The following is a 17,500-nucleotide window of genomic DNA, read 5'->3' as shown; positions in this document are numbered from 1 at the left end:
TGCCTTTTATGTGGCACTGGCACGGGGGCTAGTTATACAACAGCAGCACTGGCCCCTTTATCTCCATGAGGTCCGACACCTGAAGGGTGCTTTTCACATGCCACTGGCACTGGTGCTTGTAACGTGACACCAAAAACGGCCATAACCATGATTTCACTTGGTTTGACAGGTTTACACAAGCATGGCATATCACGAAATGTCTCGGTCACTCATCATTGCTTCCATGAGGCCCAGCGTTTGGAGATCATGCTGCAGCACTTCATCCCATGTCTTCCTGTGTGTCCCTCTTCCATGACTTTCTAGCACTGGTAGAGATCGGCACTTCTTCACACAGCTGTCCTCATCCATGCACATCAGATGACCATACCAATGCAGTCGTCTCTCTTGAACACCACATCCGATACCTCTTATGCCTAACTTTTCTCTCAAGACACTTACACTCTGTCATGCACGCATACTGAGATTGCACATCAAGCAAAGCATACTAGCTTCATTTCTTTCAAGACTACACATGTCCTCAGCAACCACAACCTATGCTTCACTGCTGTGTAGCATGACTGTTTGCATACAGGCATCATACAATTTGCCTTTCACTGTGAGGGAGAGGCCCTTATGTATATATGTTGATATAGACAGACAGACAGACAGACAGGCAGACGTAGAGAGATAGATAGATAGATAGATAGATAGATAGTTAGGTAGGTAGGTAGGTAGGTAGGTAGGTAGGTAGGCAGGCAGGCAGGCAGACAGACAGTTAGGTAGGTAGGCAGGCAGGCAGACAGACAGATAGACAGACAGACAGATAGATAGATAGATAGATAGATAGATAGATAGATAGATAGATAGATAGATAGATAGATAGATAGATAGATAGATAGATAGATATGCAGGCAGGCAGACAGACAGATGGATAGATAGATAGATGCATACACACACACATAAGCATAGCTGCATATGTAGTGAAGAGAGGGCTGGCAAGTCATTAATTACCACTCCTACATAGCAACAGGTGTAATCAGTTTAGATTAGAGGGGAATGCCAGATCTTCATTGTTCCTTTCCTGCAGGGATGCACCTCAAATAGTGATTATGTGAAAGGTGGGGGATTTCTCTGTGTCATGAAATATTTTATGACAAACAGACCTCAAGTTTTTGTTAAGTAATGGGGAATTTTATGTGCAACTATATAACCTCTCCCCGCTGACTCACTTTCAGCTCAAAGTCTTTTCTAGCTGTCAATGACATCTACACAATTACAAGCACCTGAGAGTAATAATCCTTTCTAATGAAGGCACAAGGCCAGAAGGAGACTGCTATTTAATTTATCGACCCTGAAAGGATGAAAGGTAAAGTCAACTTCCACAGAATTTGAACTCAGAACATAATGGCAGACGAAATACTGCTAAGCTGTTTGCCCAGTATGATAACGATTCTGTCACTTTTAAGCCTGAGAGTAGTAATAGTGATAATGAGTACCCCATTGACCAAAAGCAACAGAGTTTGCCCTTTCAGAGTTAGGTCTATTACAAATGGAAGAGAATAAAGGCGGCGAGCTGGCAGAAACATTAGCACGCCAGGCGAAATGCTTAGCGGCATTTCGTCTGCCGCTACATTCTGAGTTCAAATTCCACCAAGGTCGACTTGGCCTTTCATCCTTTTGGGGTCGATAAATTAAGTACCAGTTACGCACTGGGGTCGATATAATCAACTTAATCCCTTTTTCTGTCTTTGTCCCCTCTGTGTTTAGCTCCTTGTGGGCAATAAAGAAATAAGAAATGGAGGAGAATCTTCTAGGCTTGGTTAGCATCTCACTAAAGTTGGTGCCTCAGTAAAAACGCGATTGGTTGTCACACTTCAATACCAAAGTTCTCTTTGAGTGGGATGCAAACTAAAAAGTATTATCACAACTGGGTTCGTGAGACCAGATCCCCAAATACGGGGATTCCTGATGCAGCAAGTGTCCCACTATACAACAGGATGAGCTTCAGCGTTATCAAACCACTGCTGCAAAGATTAAGAAATGAAGGGCACAAAATGACAATAGGACCTATTAGGGAATGTTTACCTGTGGTAATCAGTGCACTTGACACAACAGTCAAGCTGCTACCTATCAGGCTGAAGGATTTGGGAATTGAGAACTGAGAGAGGCATTGTCAACCTGCAGGGAAGAGCAATCCTGTATTCTGCAAGAATCCTGTGAAAGACTCACAAGACTTAAGGACAGGTGTTACTCCACCAAATTTCATGACAACATACCTGTTCACTAAAGTAGCATGAAATAAATTTAATATCAATTTAAAAGTCTGGCACTAGGCCAGCAATTTTGAGTTGGCCTCAGTACTTGACTGGCATTGTATTTTATTGACCCCAGAAGGATGAAAGGTAAAGTCTGCCTCAGCAAAATTTGAACTCAGAACATAAAGTGTTGGAAGAAATGTCTGTGAGCATTTTGGCTGACACAGAAACAATTCTGCCAGCTCACCAACCATGTAACAGCTTTCATACTAATAATAATAATTATTATTTTATTATTATTATTTTTATTGAGCGGTGCATGCCATCACATCTACTCTCTTCATTGACCACAACCATCGTATTTCCCACTTTAAATTCTCATTATTGTTTTTTGTGGTGGTGGTGGCGGCGGCGGCAGCGGCGGTGGTGGTCGTGGTCGTGATCGTGGTCGTGGTCGTTGTCGTCGTTGTCATAGTAGTAGTAGTAGTAGTAGTAGCATTGTTCAACATTTGGTAGCTTTGGTGGGACTCCTGGAATTTTGCATGAGTAGCAAGCCATTTGTTCTTTTTTTTCTTCTTCTTCTTCTTCTTATTTTTATTATTATTATTATTATTATTATTATTATTATTATTATTATTATTATTATTATTTTTAATTGAATAATTTGCCTAAAAGTTCTTCAAGGTGATGCCCCAGCATGGCCACAGTCTAATGACTGAAACGCATAAAAGAACAAAAACCTACACAAATACATCATGGTCCCTATTCTCTACCTCGAATACCATCTCCTCTACTCTGCTCCATGACTAAATACACACAATCTGATTTCTGTTAGTGGCAGAAGAGAAGGAAAAAGGCCACTGACAAAAAAAAGACCACTGACAGTGCTCTCAGGGCTAAACAACAACACACACAAACTCAGGGCCTCTTACACAATTTAGCAAACAAAAAGCTTTACAATCATATTTATTTTTCTTTTGGTTATATATTTTGTTTTGACTACAAAATGAAATGAGAAAATGTTATTCCAACAGATATATTTGATTTCTGTCTCAGAGACAATAATGTCATTTTGTTTCCCTTAATGAAAACCACAAATATGTAACCGGTTCATGTATTGGTATTGGGAGCTGACGGGTTAATTGCTTCAGAGAAACAGAAATAAAAATGGCTCAGGAGAACAGTGGCATCGTTGGAGGCTTCAGAATGGGCAGAAAATAGCTGAAAGTAGTCAAAGAGACAATTTTAAAATTTATTCTATTTCTTAATGGTTTACTTAGAGGTAGTGCTGTTGACCATTTCTAGAACTGTCTGCCAATATTGGTGGGAGGAACAAGGAAAGGTATCCTCCTAGCCTCCAACACTGGTGGGTAGGGGGGAATAGAGGAAGATATCCTCTAAGCCTCCAACGCTGCTATCAAGGATGGAGAAAGGTATCTTCCCAGCACCCAACACTGCAGGGGGTGTGTTTTCCAAGCCTCCAATGCTGCTATCTACAATGAAAATAGTATTCTTCAAACCTTCAACAGTAGTGAAAGGGACAGAGGAAGGTATCCTGCCAGGCTCCAGCATTGGAGGTGGGGAATGTAGGAAGGTATCCTCCAAGCCTCCAACACTTTTGAAAGTCAAAGGAAGGTTTCCTCAAGCTGAAGACTTGATTTAAACCCCTGCAATGGAGTCGCTTTTGCTAAAGGCACCCAAGTATTGTCAGGGGTAATGTTAAACATGAAGACAGATTAAATTTACCACCAGGAACAATTCCTCCAACAGGTTTCCATAGTATCTGTTTATCAATTTTTATCAAATTTCACTCACCCAGTATTGGTCAAGCTGAGGCTAGGACAGAAATCAATTGCTTGAGGGTACTGTGCAGTGGGATTGAACTCAAAATTTGAGGTTACAAAGCAAACTATTTTACCATTTGTCCATACCATCAGTAGTAATTAAAATACAGCAAAGCAGACAGAAAGATAACTATGAAAGACAGAGAGTGAAGTGTCATTATAAGGGGCATAAAAACCCTGCATTGAATGGAGATTATGAATAAAATAGTAAGAGACCACTGCCAGTGGACAGTGGAAAGTGGACACAAGAGAAGGCAAATTAGAGAAATAGCATAAATGCAGGAAAAGTTGCCCCAGGCTAGCTCAACCTTACAATTTTCTCTTCTTTTTTAGTATTGTTCTGTGAAACCAAGGGCTATTAATTATATATATATATATATATGTGACCTCGTGTGTACCGTTGGCAATTTTTTTCCTCTGTCTTCCCTTCTCGGGATCTTTCCTTCTCCTATGTTTCTGACGAAGAGCTCCACTCAAAACGTTAAACCCTCCTTCTTCCCTTCTTTCCTGAGCATCCAATAATACTATATTTGTTCCACGTCCTTGTGTTGTGTTTTTTTGTGTTTTCTTGTTTGGATTAACTATATATATATATGTGTGTGTGTGTGTGTGCGTGCGTGTATATATATATGTATATATATATATATATATATATATATATATATATATATTATATATATATATATCTATATATAATATTAGGGAGTATAACTCCAAACTTACAGGGAAAAATTCAATTTAGTATAAAACAAATTTCACAGTATAAATATATAAAATTTTTGAGATCTAGTTATGTTATAAATATTAAAAAAAAAAAAAATTATTTATATATATATATATATATATATTGGTTATTTATGTATTGGTTTATGTCTATCACTGTTTGAGTTGCATAATAGTGGTTTTATCTCTAATTTATATTTTATATATTTATTGGCTAAACTGGCAAAATGACCATTCCGAAATATAACGATTATATTTTATATATATATATAATATATATATATATATATATTATATATATATATATGTCTGTGATGTATTCCTGCATGGTCTCTGTCTACCAAATTCCACTCACGGTATATACTGGACAACAAAGTTACTATGCTTTCTCTCAATGATGATACACAGAAAGACATAAGCAGAATCGTTTATAGAAATTAAATAGAAATTAGATATATAAAAATAGACACTTGATATTTCAAGTAAAAAACCTCAGCCAAACTCAAGACCCAAGTTGGAATACTGCTACCATTATTGCAGCAGCACCAGCAGCAAATCAGCTGCACACATTCTAGCTTTCATCCAAAAGCCACCCACGACTATCCAGCTGATTATCAATGAGTCACTCACCAGCAGACTACAATCTCTCTCTCTCTCTCTCTCTCTATATATATATATATATATCTTTCTCTATCTATCTATCTATCTATCTATCTATCTATCTATCTATCTATCATCTATCTGTCTATCTATCTATCTATCTATCTATCTATCTATCTATCTATCTATCTATCTATCTATCTATCTATCTATCTATCTGTGAGTTTATCTTTCTATCTCTCTCTCTCATCCCTGCTTAATGGTCTCTGCTCTTCTACACTAGTTATCTGTATATGTCCTTCACCTGATCTTTTTTTGTTGTTTTTTTTTTTAATCTTTTGGTGTTTTCGCCTCTCTGTGACTCACAATGTTTCCTTTCTTAGCCACAACACTAACTGTTTTTCCCAGATCTTCCTCATCAGAACTACTACAATTATGTACACACTCTCTCTCTCTCTCTCTCTCTCTCTCTCTTCTCTCTCTCTCTCTCTCTCTCTCTCTCTCAGCTTTGCCTGCAGATACTTAACTACAAAGGTTCATACCAAATATCAATCACATATCACCACTGTGCCATATGCCCATGGGCATATGGCATAGTGGTTAAGAGCGTGGGCTACTAAGCCCAAGATTCCGAGTTCGATTCCAAGCAGTGACCTGAATAATGATATTAATAATAATAATAACATCGAAAAATACCTTAGGAATGAGAACCCAGGTTCGAAATTTCCTCAAGACACCTGATGAAGGCTGGAGGGTATATCAGCTGAAACATGTTAACACAAACAAGATGAGGACAAATATCCGTCAAATGTAAATAATGTAAATAATGTATCAATCATCTCAGCCCCACCAACCTGAGAAAGCCTGAAAAGATTCTGTTTTTTTTCCTCTCTTTTCATCACTAAATTTATTCAAGCACAGGTGTAGCTGTGGGGTAAGAAGCTTGCTTCCCAACCACATGTTTCTGGGTTCAGTCCCCACTGCATGGCACCTTGGGCAAGTGAGTGTATTTGGTAGACAGAAACTGAAAGAAGCCCATCGTATGTGTGTGTGTGTCTTTGTGTGTGTGTGTGTGTGTGTGTGTGTGTGTGTGTGTGTGTCTTTGTGTCTGTGCTTGTCCCCCAAATCTGCTTGGCAAACAGTATTGGTGTGTTTAAGTTCCAATAACTTAGCAGTTAGGCAAAAGAGACAGATAGAATAAGTATGAGATTTTAAAAAAAGAAAGAGTACTGGGACTGATTCATTCAACTATAAAATTCTTCAAGGTGGTACCCCAGCATGGCCACACTTCAATAACAGAAACAAGTTAAAGGATAAAAGTTTTGCTTCTCAGACCATTTTCCAAAACTGGAATCGGTCAAATGGATGTATTAGTGGGTCCTTTTTTTGTCAGTTTCTGTCCACCAAACTCACTCAAGGGTTTTGGTTAGCCTAGGGTTATAATGGAAGCCACTTGTCCAAGATGCTGCACACCAAAAATCTGAAACCATGTGGCTGGGAAGCAGATTTGGTGACCAAACAGCCATGGTTGGGCGCCAAATATTTCTTCAATAAATTGGTGAAATATTGATCTTATAAGAAAGTACAATAAAAGTACGAAACTAGTGCTGAAGAACTGAAAATAGTAAAAACAAGTGAGTTTTTATTAGACATAATTAAAGATCAAAGAGAGAGAAAATTAAAATATTTTGGACACTTAATTAGCAGAAATGGCTGACTGAGACCATTAATGGGAGAGAGGAAGATGAAACAAACCAAGAATTACATGACTTGGAGATATCAAGAATTGGACAGACTTAAAATATAGTGAAGACATGTGAAATATGAGATCCCTTTCCTTGGAAACCAGTGTTAGCAACAGGAAGGGCATTCAGTTGTAAAACAATATCTCATTTATAAATACAGGGTGACCCCCAGAAAACAGAACCCATAAAAATTTTATTAAATCCTACAAAGATCTGGCAAATTTCTTGAAATTTGCCGGACTTAAACTTTGGTCTGTGTTTGATCATTCCCTTTGCATAAAAGTCATGTTCTTTTCAAAATATCCTCTAAAATGGCATACGTCGCACAAAATTATCAATTACTTGAACACATTCCTCTTTAGGGATTTCCCTGATTTCTGCTGTAATTCCTGCCTTCACTTCACCAATTGTTTGAGGGTTGTTCTGGTAATCATTATCCTTGTGATTACCCCAACAGATAAAAATCTGGGAGGTGGGGGGTCAAATCTAGGGAATTCAGTACCCACTCAATGTCACACTTACTGTTGATCAGTCTCTCCTGAAATCACTCTCTCAGCCAGGTTAGGGAGTCATTTGATGTAGCAGGGTGGAGTTGGCCCCATCTTGCTGGAACCACTGTTCATCTCGATCTATCCCTCTGCGTTGTTTTATTCAAAGATTTGCGGGGTCTGCTTTTTGGGGGGGCGGGGGGGGTACCCTGTAAGTCTCACCCAATGGTTCTCAACTGGGGTCCATATGGCCCTTTAGGGATCCACATAAGAGTTTGCTATTAAAATTTATCTACAATGACTTGGTTATACTTCTACCAGGCACAAAATATTTCAGCAATTTTTTTATACAATTCCTAACCCTTTTTGTGCCTATGGACCCCTTTGATTTCTGTTTTACTCTAATAGACCCTAATAAATAATCAATGTTTGAAAAAGTCCCATTATCATCATCATCTTCATCATCATTAAAGTCCCATTATCATCATCATCATCATCATCATCATCATCGTTAAAGGGGTCCATAGGCACAGAAAGGGTTAAGAATCACTGCAACCCATGCCAGCATGAAAAAATAAGCTGTTAAACAAAATGAATCTTGATATTAGGTTTTAGGTTAATCAAAGTAGAAAGGGTCATGACACATTTTGTAGGGCTTCTGAGATAGAAGGAAGAATAAAAACGGATAAACTCCAACACGTCAATTGTCCCCAGATCAGGAATCTGGTCTGAGTGACTGCAATCGAGTTGACGCTGCTAAAGAAGATACATACATCCCAAATGATGGCATTAAAGAGAATGAGAGATTAAGTCTGTCATTCAATGATAGTTTGCAGACTTATCTCATAGGCTGCAGCACAGTTTCAATCCTCACCATTTCCTCTTAAAAATCTCAGGTCAACCTGAGGCTAAGGTGCCATGTTACTGGATTGAACTTGCAATCAGCATGTGATTGCAACATGAGCTTGTTGGCCGTACAACTATGTCACATGGTTAATCCTTAACATCAGGTATTTCGTTGTGTCATTACATATTCTTCATTAATGAGGAAGAAGAGAGCGAGTGGTGTGGGTGGGGATGAGGAGGGGATTATGGGACGAGGACGAAAGGGTAATGGTGTGAGGTGGGTGTAGAGTAAAACTAAAAGCCATAAATGTTTCATCGACATTTTTCTTTTTGTTTTCTTTGTTTTTTGTTGTTTTTGTTTTTTGTTGTTTTTTTTTTTGCTCGGAAAACACATAGATCCTCTTTCGCTTAGATTCGTCAAAGTAATCAGAATGGATTTACAACCACAAGGTACTTGGCTATTCAATGGACGAAAGCGAACAAACTAAACTATTCAATTGTCATTTTTTCTAATACATTAAGAATTTATAGATAACATATTGTGTTTTTCTCCCCGAGTTTGCAACCAGCCAATATAGATGGAACTAACATCACTGCATTGCCACAGGAACTTTCAAGCACTTTTGTTGTTGCTGCCGTTGTTGTTGTTGTAGTGGTGGTGGTGGTGGGTTTTGTTTTGTTATATTTATTTTGTATATATATATGTATATATTTTACTGTTGACTGCCAGAATGGCTTCATAAATCAGTAATAACGATGTTTAGGAGGCATTTAATAGTCTCTCGTTTTCTTTTTGTCTCTTTTTTTCTCTCTTTTGCATCTCCGCCCCTGTTTATAAAACTCCCATCCTAACACCATATACATATACAGGCATATATATATACATACATACATACACACACACTTATATATATATATATATATATATATATATACACATGCATCCAATACATATAAATGTATTTATTTATATGCATATGCAGTATCTATATAAATATATATATGTATGTATGTATGTATGTATGTATTGGTATGTGTAGGTAGGTAGGTGTGTATAGGCATTTTGTGATAGCTTTCTCTTCTGCTCAAAATGTTCATGATCGCTAAAGCTTTGAACATTTAACTGAATGATTTCAGACAAGTCACAGCACCAAAATTATCTTTGCTTATTTTAACCTACTTCATTGCAAATACATACAGTTCCAATACCTAATCAAAACTATCTGGCATTACCATTCTTCTGCAGTGTGTGAAAAATAATGGCTTGCAACATTTGATAAGGAAAAGCTATAATGGTTTTACTGTAATTTCTTCATTGCTTCCAAATATTGTTGTTCTTGTTGATATTGTTGGTTATATGACATTGATCAAAGTTGCATTTGCTTTACCATCAGTGGTCCGGAATAATTGTTTTCACCAATTTTCGTTTTAACTAATCAAAAATTATCATTTTTGTTGTCGTTGTTGTTGTTTTTATTTTTCTTGTTGTTTTTGTTGGTGTATTAACATTTTTATTACGATAAAAGATTCACAACAATAGTCTATTAAAAAAAAAAAAACAAATAACAAATTTTGTTTTTGAAAATAAACATTGGAAATCGACAGACTCTCCAAGCGAACCAAGAATATATCAATTTACCAAAATTTTTCATTATTGCTCTCATAATTCCCAAGAGTTATTTAGAAATACTTTTTGAAAAAGTAATCATAAATTCTAGAATTACAGATGTTGTCATTTAACAAATCAATATTTTGGTAACGCCAAATACCGCAAAAATTCACCAACACACACACATACACACACATATACTTATACATCTATATGAAAAGGGAGAGAGATAAAGAGAGAGAAGATCTATATTTCCATTTGGGTTTAAAAGATAACCTCACTGGAGACTTTGTAATATTTCCTGCCAAACCATGGCAAAACCAAACCATATCACAATACAAGTGTGTCATTGGGATTCCATAGACAAAACATGCAAATATGGTAAGTGTTCACTTTCTCATAATTCCACTTTTTTCTCCTCTGCTAGAATTTGGTCAGTGTTTTTGCTGTTGTTTAGCTCCAAGTCAGTCTTCACCAAGAAGACAGACAATCAAAGACATTCTCCTCCTGCTGTAATTATCATGTCATTGTCATCGTCGTCGTCGTCGTCCTCTTCTTCTTCTTCTTCTCCCCCTCTTCCTTCTTCTTCTTTTTCTTCTTCTTCTTCTTCTTTTCTTCTTCTTCTTCTTCTTCTTCTTCTTCTTCTTTTTCTCCCCCTCTTCCTTCTTCCTCTTTTTCTTCTTCTCTTCTCTTCTCTTCTTCTTCTTCTTCTCCTTCTTCTTCTTCTTCTTCTCCTTCTCTTCCTCCTCCTCCTCCCCCCTGCATCTACAGTTATGTTGTCTCATGTATTTTCCCCCTTTTTTTCTAAGATGATACAACACTGCTCCTCAAACTTCTTTTACTATGCCCCCCCCCTTTTTTTGCTAACATTTTCATGGCATCCCCTTGCTTTGATTTAGCACCATTTCCCATATTTTTAATGTACATACCCCTAAATATCAGACCAGAGTAATTTAGTTCTGGGTACCAGTTTGACACAAGTGATACCCACCAGAGTATCACCCAACTGTAAGGAAATACTCCTTATCACAGGAGGCTTCTGTTAGGTTCTGTTTATATACTTGTTCACATTGTTGTTGCTGTTGTTGTTCTAGTTATTGTCATTGTCATTGTGGTTAACAAGCACTTGTCATAATATTACATTTAGTGAGAGTTTTTTCAAGTTAAACTGCGTGTGTGTGTGTGTGTGTGTGTGTGTGTGTTTGTTTTTTGTGTGTTTGTGTGTGTGTGTGTGTGCGTGTGTCTATGTATGAGTGTAAAGTTTCCATTTTGAATTTTATGAATTGTTCCTCTAAAGAAGAAGTTGGTTCCTAACATTGACACAAAATTTCCATTGCTGGAATTTAGATAACAACAATGGTAAAGAATTACATTTTGTACTTTAGAAAATTTTTGCCTCTTTGCAAAATTCCACTCATAGAGTTCTTCCTTTACCAATCACATGTCAGCTGGACTCTTTTTTTTTTTTTTCCATGAAAACTCCAACTTGCAGCTAAGACACTTAGTAACTTTGCGTGGTAGACTTAGCTCTGTCTTTTATCGTTTACTTCTTTCACTCATTTGACTGTGCCCTTGCTGGGACACCACCTGGAAGAATTTTCAGTTGAATAAATTGAACCCAGTACTTATTTTTTAAAAAAGCCTGATCCTTATTCTATTGGTCACTTTTACTGAACTGCTAAGTTACAGGGATATAAACAGACCAACACTGGTTATCAAGTGGTGATGGGACAAACATAAACACAAACACACACACACACACACACACACACATATATATATATATATAATATATATATAAATATGTATAGTATTCTATGGAAGACTGTAGGGATTATAATTTTTGTATGACTTAATGGATTTGTCGCTGTTTAGTTACGTGTTCAGGAGTTTGTAGCAATTTAATTACATAGGGTAAATTCGTTTGAAAGTTGTGGTTTCTTTGGTTTGTTTTTACCCAAACAACTCTTATTATAATACTGTCGACGCTGCCAGATTGAATGGTACTGCCCAGGTGTCAAAACCATAATGATATCCATGGGGCAGCTGATGATGGAGGTCTGTTGGATTGTTGGTATGGGTGTTTTTGTATATGTGGAATAGTATTATAAGACATCCTTTTGATATCTATATATATATATCTATATATTATGTATACATATATATATACATATATACATATATATATATATATGTATACACACACACATATATATATATATATATATATATATATATACTCACACACACATATATATATACATATATATACATATACATATATATATATATTATATATATATATATATATATATATATATATATATAATATATATAATATGTATGTATGTATGTATGTATGTATGCACATATACACACCCAATGGGCTTCTTTCAGTTTCCATTTACCGAATCCACGCACAAGGCTTAGGTTACAAGCAAATTTCAAGACAAAACCTCTGACAGATAACATAGGTATAAGGTCACACATTTGTAGAGAAGACAAATTATTAAATCAACTCCAGATTTTAACTGGTACTTTATTTACCATCCTCAATACTTGTACTTTATTTTATGATACCCACACACACACACTTGAATGGTAATTTATTTTATCAACCCCAGAAGGATAAAAAATAAAGTTGGCCTTGGCAGGTTAGTGGCTGATGCCAGCCCCGAAAAAGCACCATCCAAACGTGGCCGATGCCAGCATCGCCTTGACTGGCTTCTGTGCCGGTGGCATGTAAAAAGCACCAACTGATCATGGCTGCTGCCAGCCTCCCCTGGCACCTGTGCTGGTGGCACATAAAAAGCATCCACTACACTCACAGAGGGGTTGGCGTTAGGAAGGGCATCCAGTTGTAGAAACACTGCGAGATCAGACTGGAGCTTGGTGTAGCCTCCTGGCTTCCCAGACCACGGTCGATCCATCCAACCCGTGCTAGCATAGAAAACGGATGTTAAACAATGATGATGATGATGATGATGACCAAAACAGTACTTTAATAACAGTCACAGACCTAAGAATTAGAAACTATTAAGAACTCTTTGTTTTACTCAGAACAGATAGACCCCAACAGATTCTTATCCATTTCCAATCTGCGCCTGGTGCTGTTAACATTCACCACCTCTGCTCTGCGGGTTTCCTGGTGGGACCTACAAGAATGGGCAGCCAAACCTCGCAGTGACCATAGCCAACAGACTAAAGCATTAAACCAAAGCAACAGATGATGCTATTGTACGATAAGCTTGAACCATTATGCAACACATTGTAATTATGCAAAAGAACAACTGGAACACAATTGATGCTTTCTCTCCCCCATTGTCAACCAATCAATACATTTCCTATTGACTTATCAAGTGTGAGACTATAACACCAAAATAGTTTGTTTATACATCTGTAAATTTACAAAGGTTTTAGATGAAAAAAATCTGTTAGCTCTTTTCACTGTCCAACTTCATTCTTTAATTCTTTAATTCTTTTATTCTTTCTTTAATTCTTTAATTCTTTAATACTGAATTGGGCTTTGAAATTTCATTTTGTAAAACATGAAAAGTTAATAGCTGATATAGATCGTTGCCGCTGATGTTGTTGTTATTGTTGTTATGGTTGTTGTTGTTGTAGTTTTTGTTGCTGAAGTTGTAATTAATGTTGTTGTTGTAGTTGAGGTTGTTATTGTTGCTGTTGTCATTGTTAAGGTCGATGTAAGGCAAACAGGTCGGCAGAATTGTTAGACCACTGGGCAGAATGCTTAGCAGCTTTTCTTTGCCTATTCTTTAACTTGACTGCGGCCATGCTGGAACACTGCCTTTAGGCGAACAAATCGCCCCCAGGACTTATTCTGTGTCAACCTCTTTTACCGAACCACTAAGTTATAGGACATAAACACACCAACATTGGTTATCAAGTGATTGTGGGGGACAGACACAGACACACATGCAAACACACACACACATTCACACACACATATACGACGAGCTTCTTTCAGTTTCCGTCAACCAAATCCACTCACAAGGCCTTGGTTGGCCTGAGGCTATAGTAGAAGACACTTGCTCATGCAGTAGAACTGAACCCGGAGCCATGTGGTTGGGAAACAAGCTTCTTACCACACAGCCACACCTGTACGTATAGTTATGTTCTGATTTCAAATTCCTCCAGGGTTGACTTGGCCTTTCATCCTTTTGGGGTCATTAAAATAAATACCAGTTGAGCCCTGGGGTTGAGGTAATCGACCTAGCCCTTTCACCCCAAAATTTCTGGCCTTGTGCTAAAATTTGAAATCATTATTAAAATGTTTTGCGGCATTTCACCTGTCTTTATGTATTGAGTTCAAATTCCACCAAGGGCAACTTTGTCGTTCATCCTTTCAGCATTGATGAAATAAGTACCAGTTATGCACTGGGACCAATGTAATCAACTTATTCCTCTTCCAAAATTTCAGGCCTTTTGCCTTCATTAGAAAGAACTATTAAGATAGTTGTTGATGTTACTGTGTAATTCCATCATAGAGCATTCCAATCATGACCATCCCATCTTTATGGGATGGTCACAGCTGGATTGTTTATTTAGCAGCACCACATCATCCAATATGGTCTTTCATTTTTGTAAAGATGGTACGATGTAACTTGAGAGAGATTTAGCTGCTATTTCTAGCAGGTGCATTCATCACACAGCGGCTTCCTCTTGCTGACGAGTGTGTAGTGTGTTGGTGATTTTAATGATATTAAAGGAAGAATGCTATGTATGTGTGATGAAGTTAAGTAAGAGAATATTAAAGAAATATGATTGCATGTCTAATCCCCAGGTAAAAATATGATTGTCACACAATGGAAACAGCAATAAACAGGTCTGCCAACTCAATAATACAGGGAGAGCTTGATTAACACAGCCAAGACATTCTTTATATATTTATAGCTTGTTTCTAGTTGCATTGTCGTGTGAGGTATGCAGAAGTTGTACATGTATAGCTACCTCACTCTATACCTATCTCTATGCCTATCTATCGCTATTTATCTATGTATATATAGTTAAATGGAAAGATAGATACATATATATATGTGTGTGTGTGTGTGTGTATATACATATACATACATATATATATATATATATATATACACACATGTCTTTATATATGTATATATACATACATACACATATATATATATTTCTTTACTGCCCACAAGGGGCTAAACATAGAGGGGACAAACAAGGACAGACAAAGGGATTAAGTCGATTACATCGACCCCAGTGCGTAACTGGTACTTTATTTATCGACCCCGAAAGGATGAAAGGCAAAGTCAACCTCGGCGGAATTTGAACTCAGAACGTAACGGCGGACGAAATACGGCTACTGGAAGAAGCCCGTCGTATACATGTATATATATATGTGTGTGTGTGTGTGTGTATGTTTGTGTGTCTGTGTTTGTCCCCCAATATCGCTTGACAACCGATGCTGGTGTGTTTACATCCCTGTAACTTAGTGGTTCAGCAAAAGAGAACGATAGAATAAGTAGTAGGCTTACAAAGAATAAGTCCTAGGGTCAATTTCTTCGACTAAAGGCGGTGCACCAGCATGGCCGCAGTCAAATGACTGAAACAAGTAAAAAGGAAATAAATAGAATATTCTCCATGCATGTTTACATATAGTGAGAGATGTGTGGTTTCGAAGGATTTTAACTCCTCTTTCAAGCAAACAGGTACATATTGTATCCTGAATTTTTATTATATATATATATATATATATATATATATAAGTTCAGTAAAATTTAGATTCAGTTGAATATGGTACTTAAGTTAAAGGCACCAGAATTTAGTATGGTATTATCCATATAATTCAAAATGGAGTGATTATAATCAAAATAAGCAGCATTACCTCTGGATATCCTTGTTGCTTATTTTGATTATAATATATATTATATAATATATATACATAATATATTATATATATATATATATTAATTATATATATATATTAGGTTTGGAGATGATGTACAGGTATTTTATATTAAGAAATAAGGTACTCAGAAATTCAAATGGTTTATATTTACAGATATTTATTAGTATGTTACATGTTTTTAACATCATATATCAATATAGGGCTTTCTCCCATTCTAGTGGAGTCTTCAAATTGAACTATACATATATAATATATATATAATATATATATATATAATATATATATATATATATATTATATATATATAATAATATATTATATATATCATCATCATCATCATCATCATCATTTAACGTCCGCTTTCCATGCTAGCATGGGTTGGACGGTTCAACTGGGGTCTGGGGAGCCCGAAGGCTGCACCAGGCCAGTCAGATCTGGCAGTGTTTCTACAGCTGGATGCCCTTCCTAACGCCAACCACTCGAGAGTGTAGTGGGTGATTTTATGTGCCACCGACACAGGTGCCAGACGAGGCTGGCGAACGGCCACGCTCGGATGGTGTTTTTATGTGCCACCGACACAGGTGCCAGACGAGGCTGGCGAACGGCCACGCTCGGATGGTGTTTTTATGTGCCACCGACACAGGTGCCAGACGAGGCTGACGAACGGCCACGTTCGGATGGTGTTTCTTACGTGCCCACAGCACGGAGGCCAGTCGATGCGGTACTGGCTACGGCCACGTTCAGATGGTTTTCTTGTGTGCCACCGGCACTGGTACCACAAAGATACAAATTCCATTGATGTTCATCTATTTTGATTTGATTTGATTTGATTTTCACTTGCTCAACAGGTCTTCACAAGTGTCACAAGAAGGAAGGAAGGTATGCACAGGTGAACTGAACAACGTCCCAGGTAGGGGCCACGGGTTATGGCCTGACTAGTCTTGCCGGGTCTTCGGATGATGTTTTTTGTGCCTCGACACAGGTGCCAGATGGATGGTGTTTGTTACGTGCCCACAGCACGGAGGCCAGTCGATGCGGTACTGGCTACGGCCACGTTCGGATGGTATTCTTGTGTGCCACCAGCACTGGTACCATAAAGATACAAATTCCATTGATGTTCATCTATTTTATTTTGATTTTCACTTTCACTTGCCTCAAAAGGTCTTCACAAGTGTCACAAGAAGGAAGGTATGCACAGGTGGACTGACTACGTCCCAGGTTGGGGCCACGAGTTATGGCCTGACTAGTCTTGCCGGGTCTTCGGATGGTGTTTTTATGTGCCACCGACACAGGTGCCAGATGAGGCTGGCGAACGGCCACAATCGGATGGTGTTTGTTATGAGCCCACAGCACAGAGGCCAGTCGATGCGGTACTGGCTACGGCCATGTTCGGATGGTTATCTTGTGTGCCACCGGCCCTGGTACCACAAAGATACAAATTCCATTGATGTTCATCTATTTTGATTTGTTTCGATTGATCACTTGCCTCAACAGGTCTTCACAAGTGTCACAAGA

General features: G+C 37.7%; 1 protein-coding gene across 3 annotated transcripts in view; it reads left to right on the top strand.

The window, feature by feature from the left end:
* LOC115218870 overlaps positions 1-17,500 on the top strand; it is a 410,980-nt gene that overhangs the window by 177,112 nt on the left and 216,368 nt on the right. The window contains exon 1 of one of the 3 annotated variants that reach the window (XM_029788838.2): positions 10,084-10,470. The exons of the other annotated variants lie outside the window; for them this stretch is intronic. Within the exon in view, the coding sequence (XP_029644698.1) occupies positions 10,401-10,470 (70 nt within the window). The 5' untranslated portion in view covers positions 10,084-10,400. Of the gene's footprint in view, positions 1-10,083; positions 10,471-17,500 lie in introns of those variants that run through there. 3 annotated transcript variants of the gene reach the window in all.

Source organism: Octopus sinensis, linkage group LG14, assembly GCF_006345805.1.
Source record: "Octopus sinensis linkage group LG14, ASM634580v1, whole genome shotgun sequence".
In the NCBI taxonomy this organism is placed as follows: domain Eukaryota; kingdom Metazoa; phylum Mollusca; class Cephalopoda; order Octopoda; family Octopodidae; genus Octopus; species Octopus sinensis.
The sequence above is the reverse complement of the archived record's forward strand: the minus strand, read 5'-3'. Positions and strand labels throughout refer to the sequence as shown.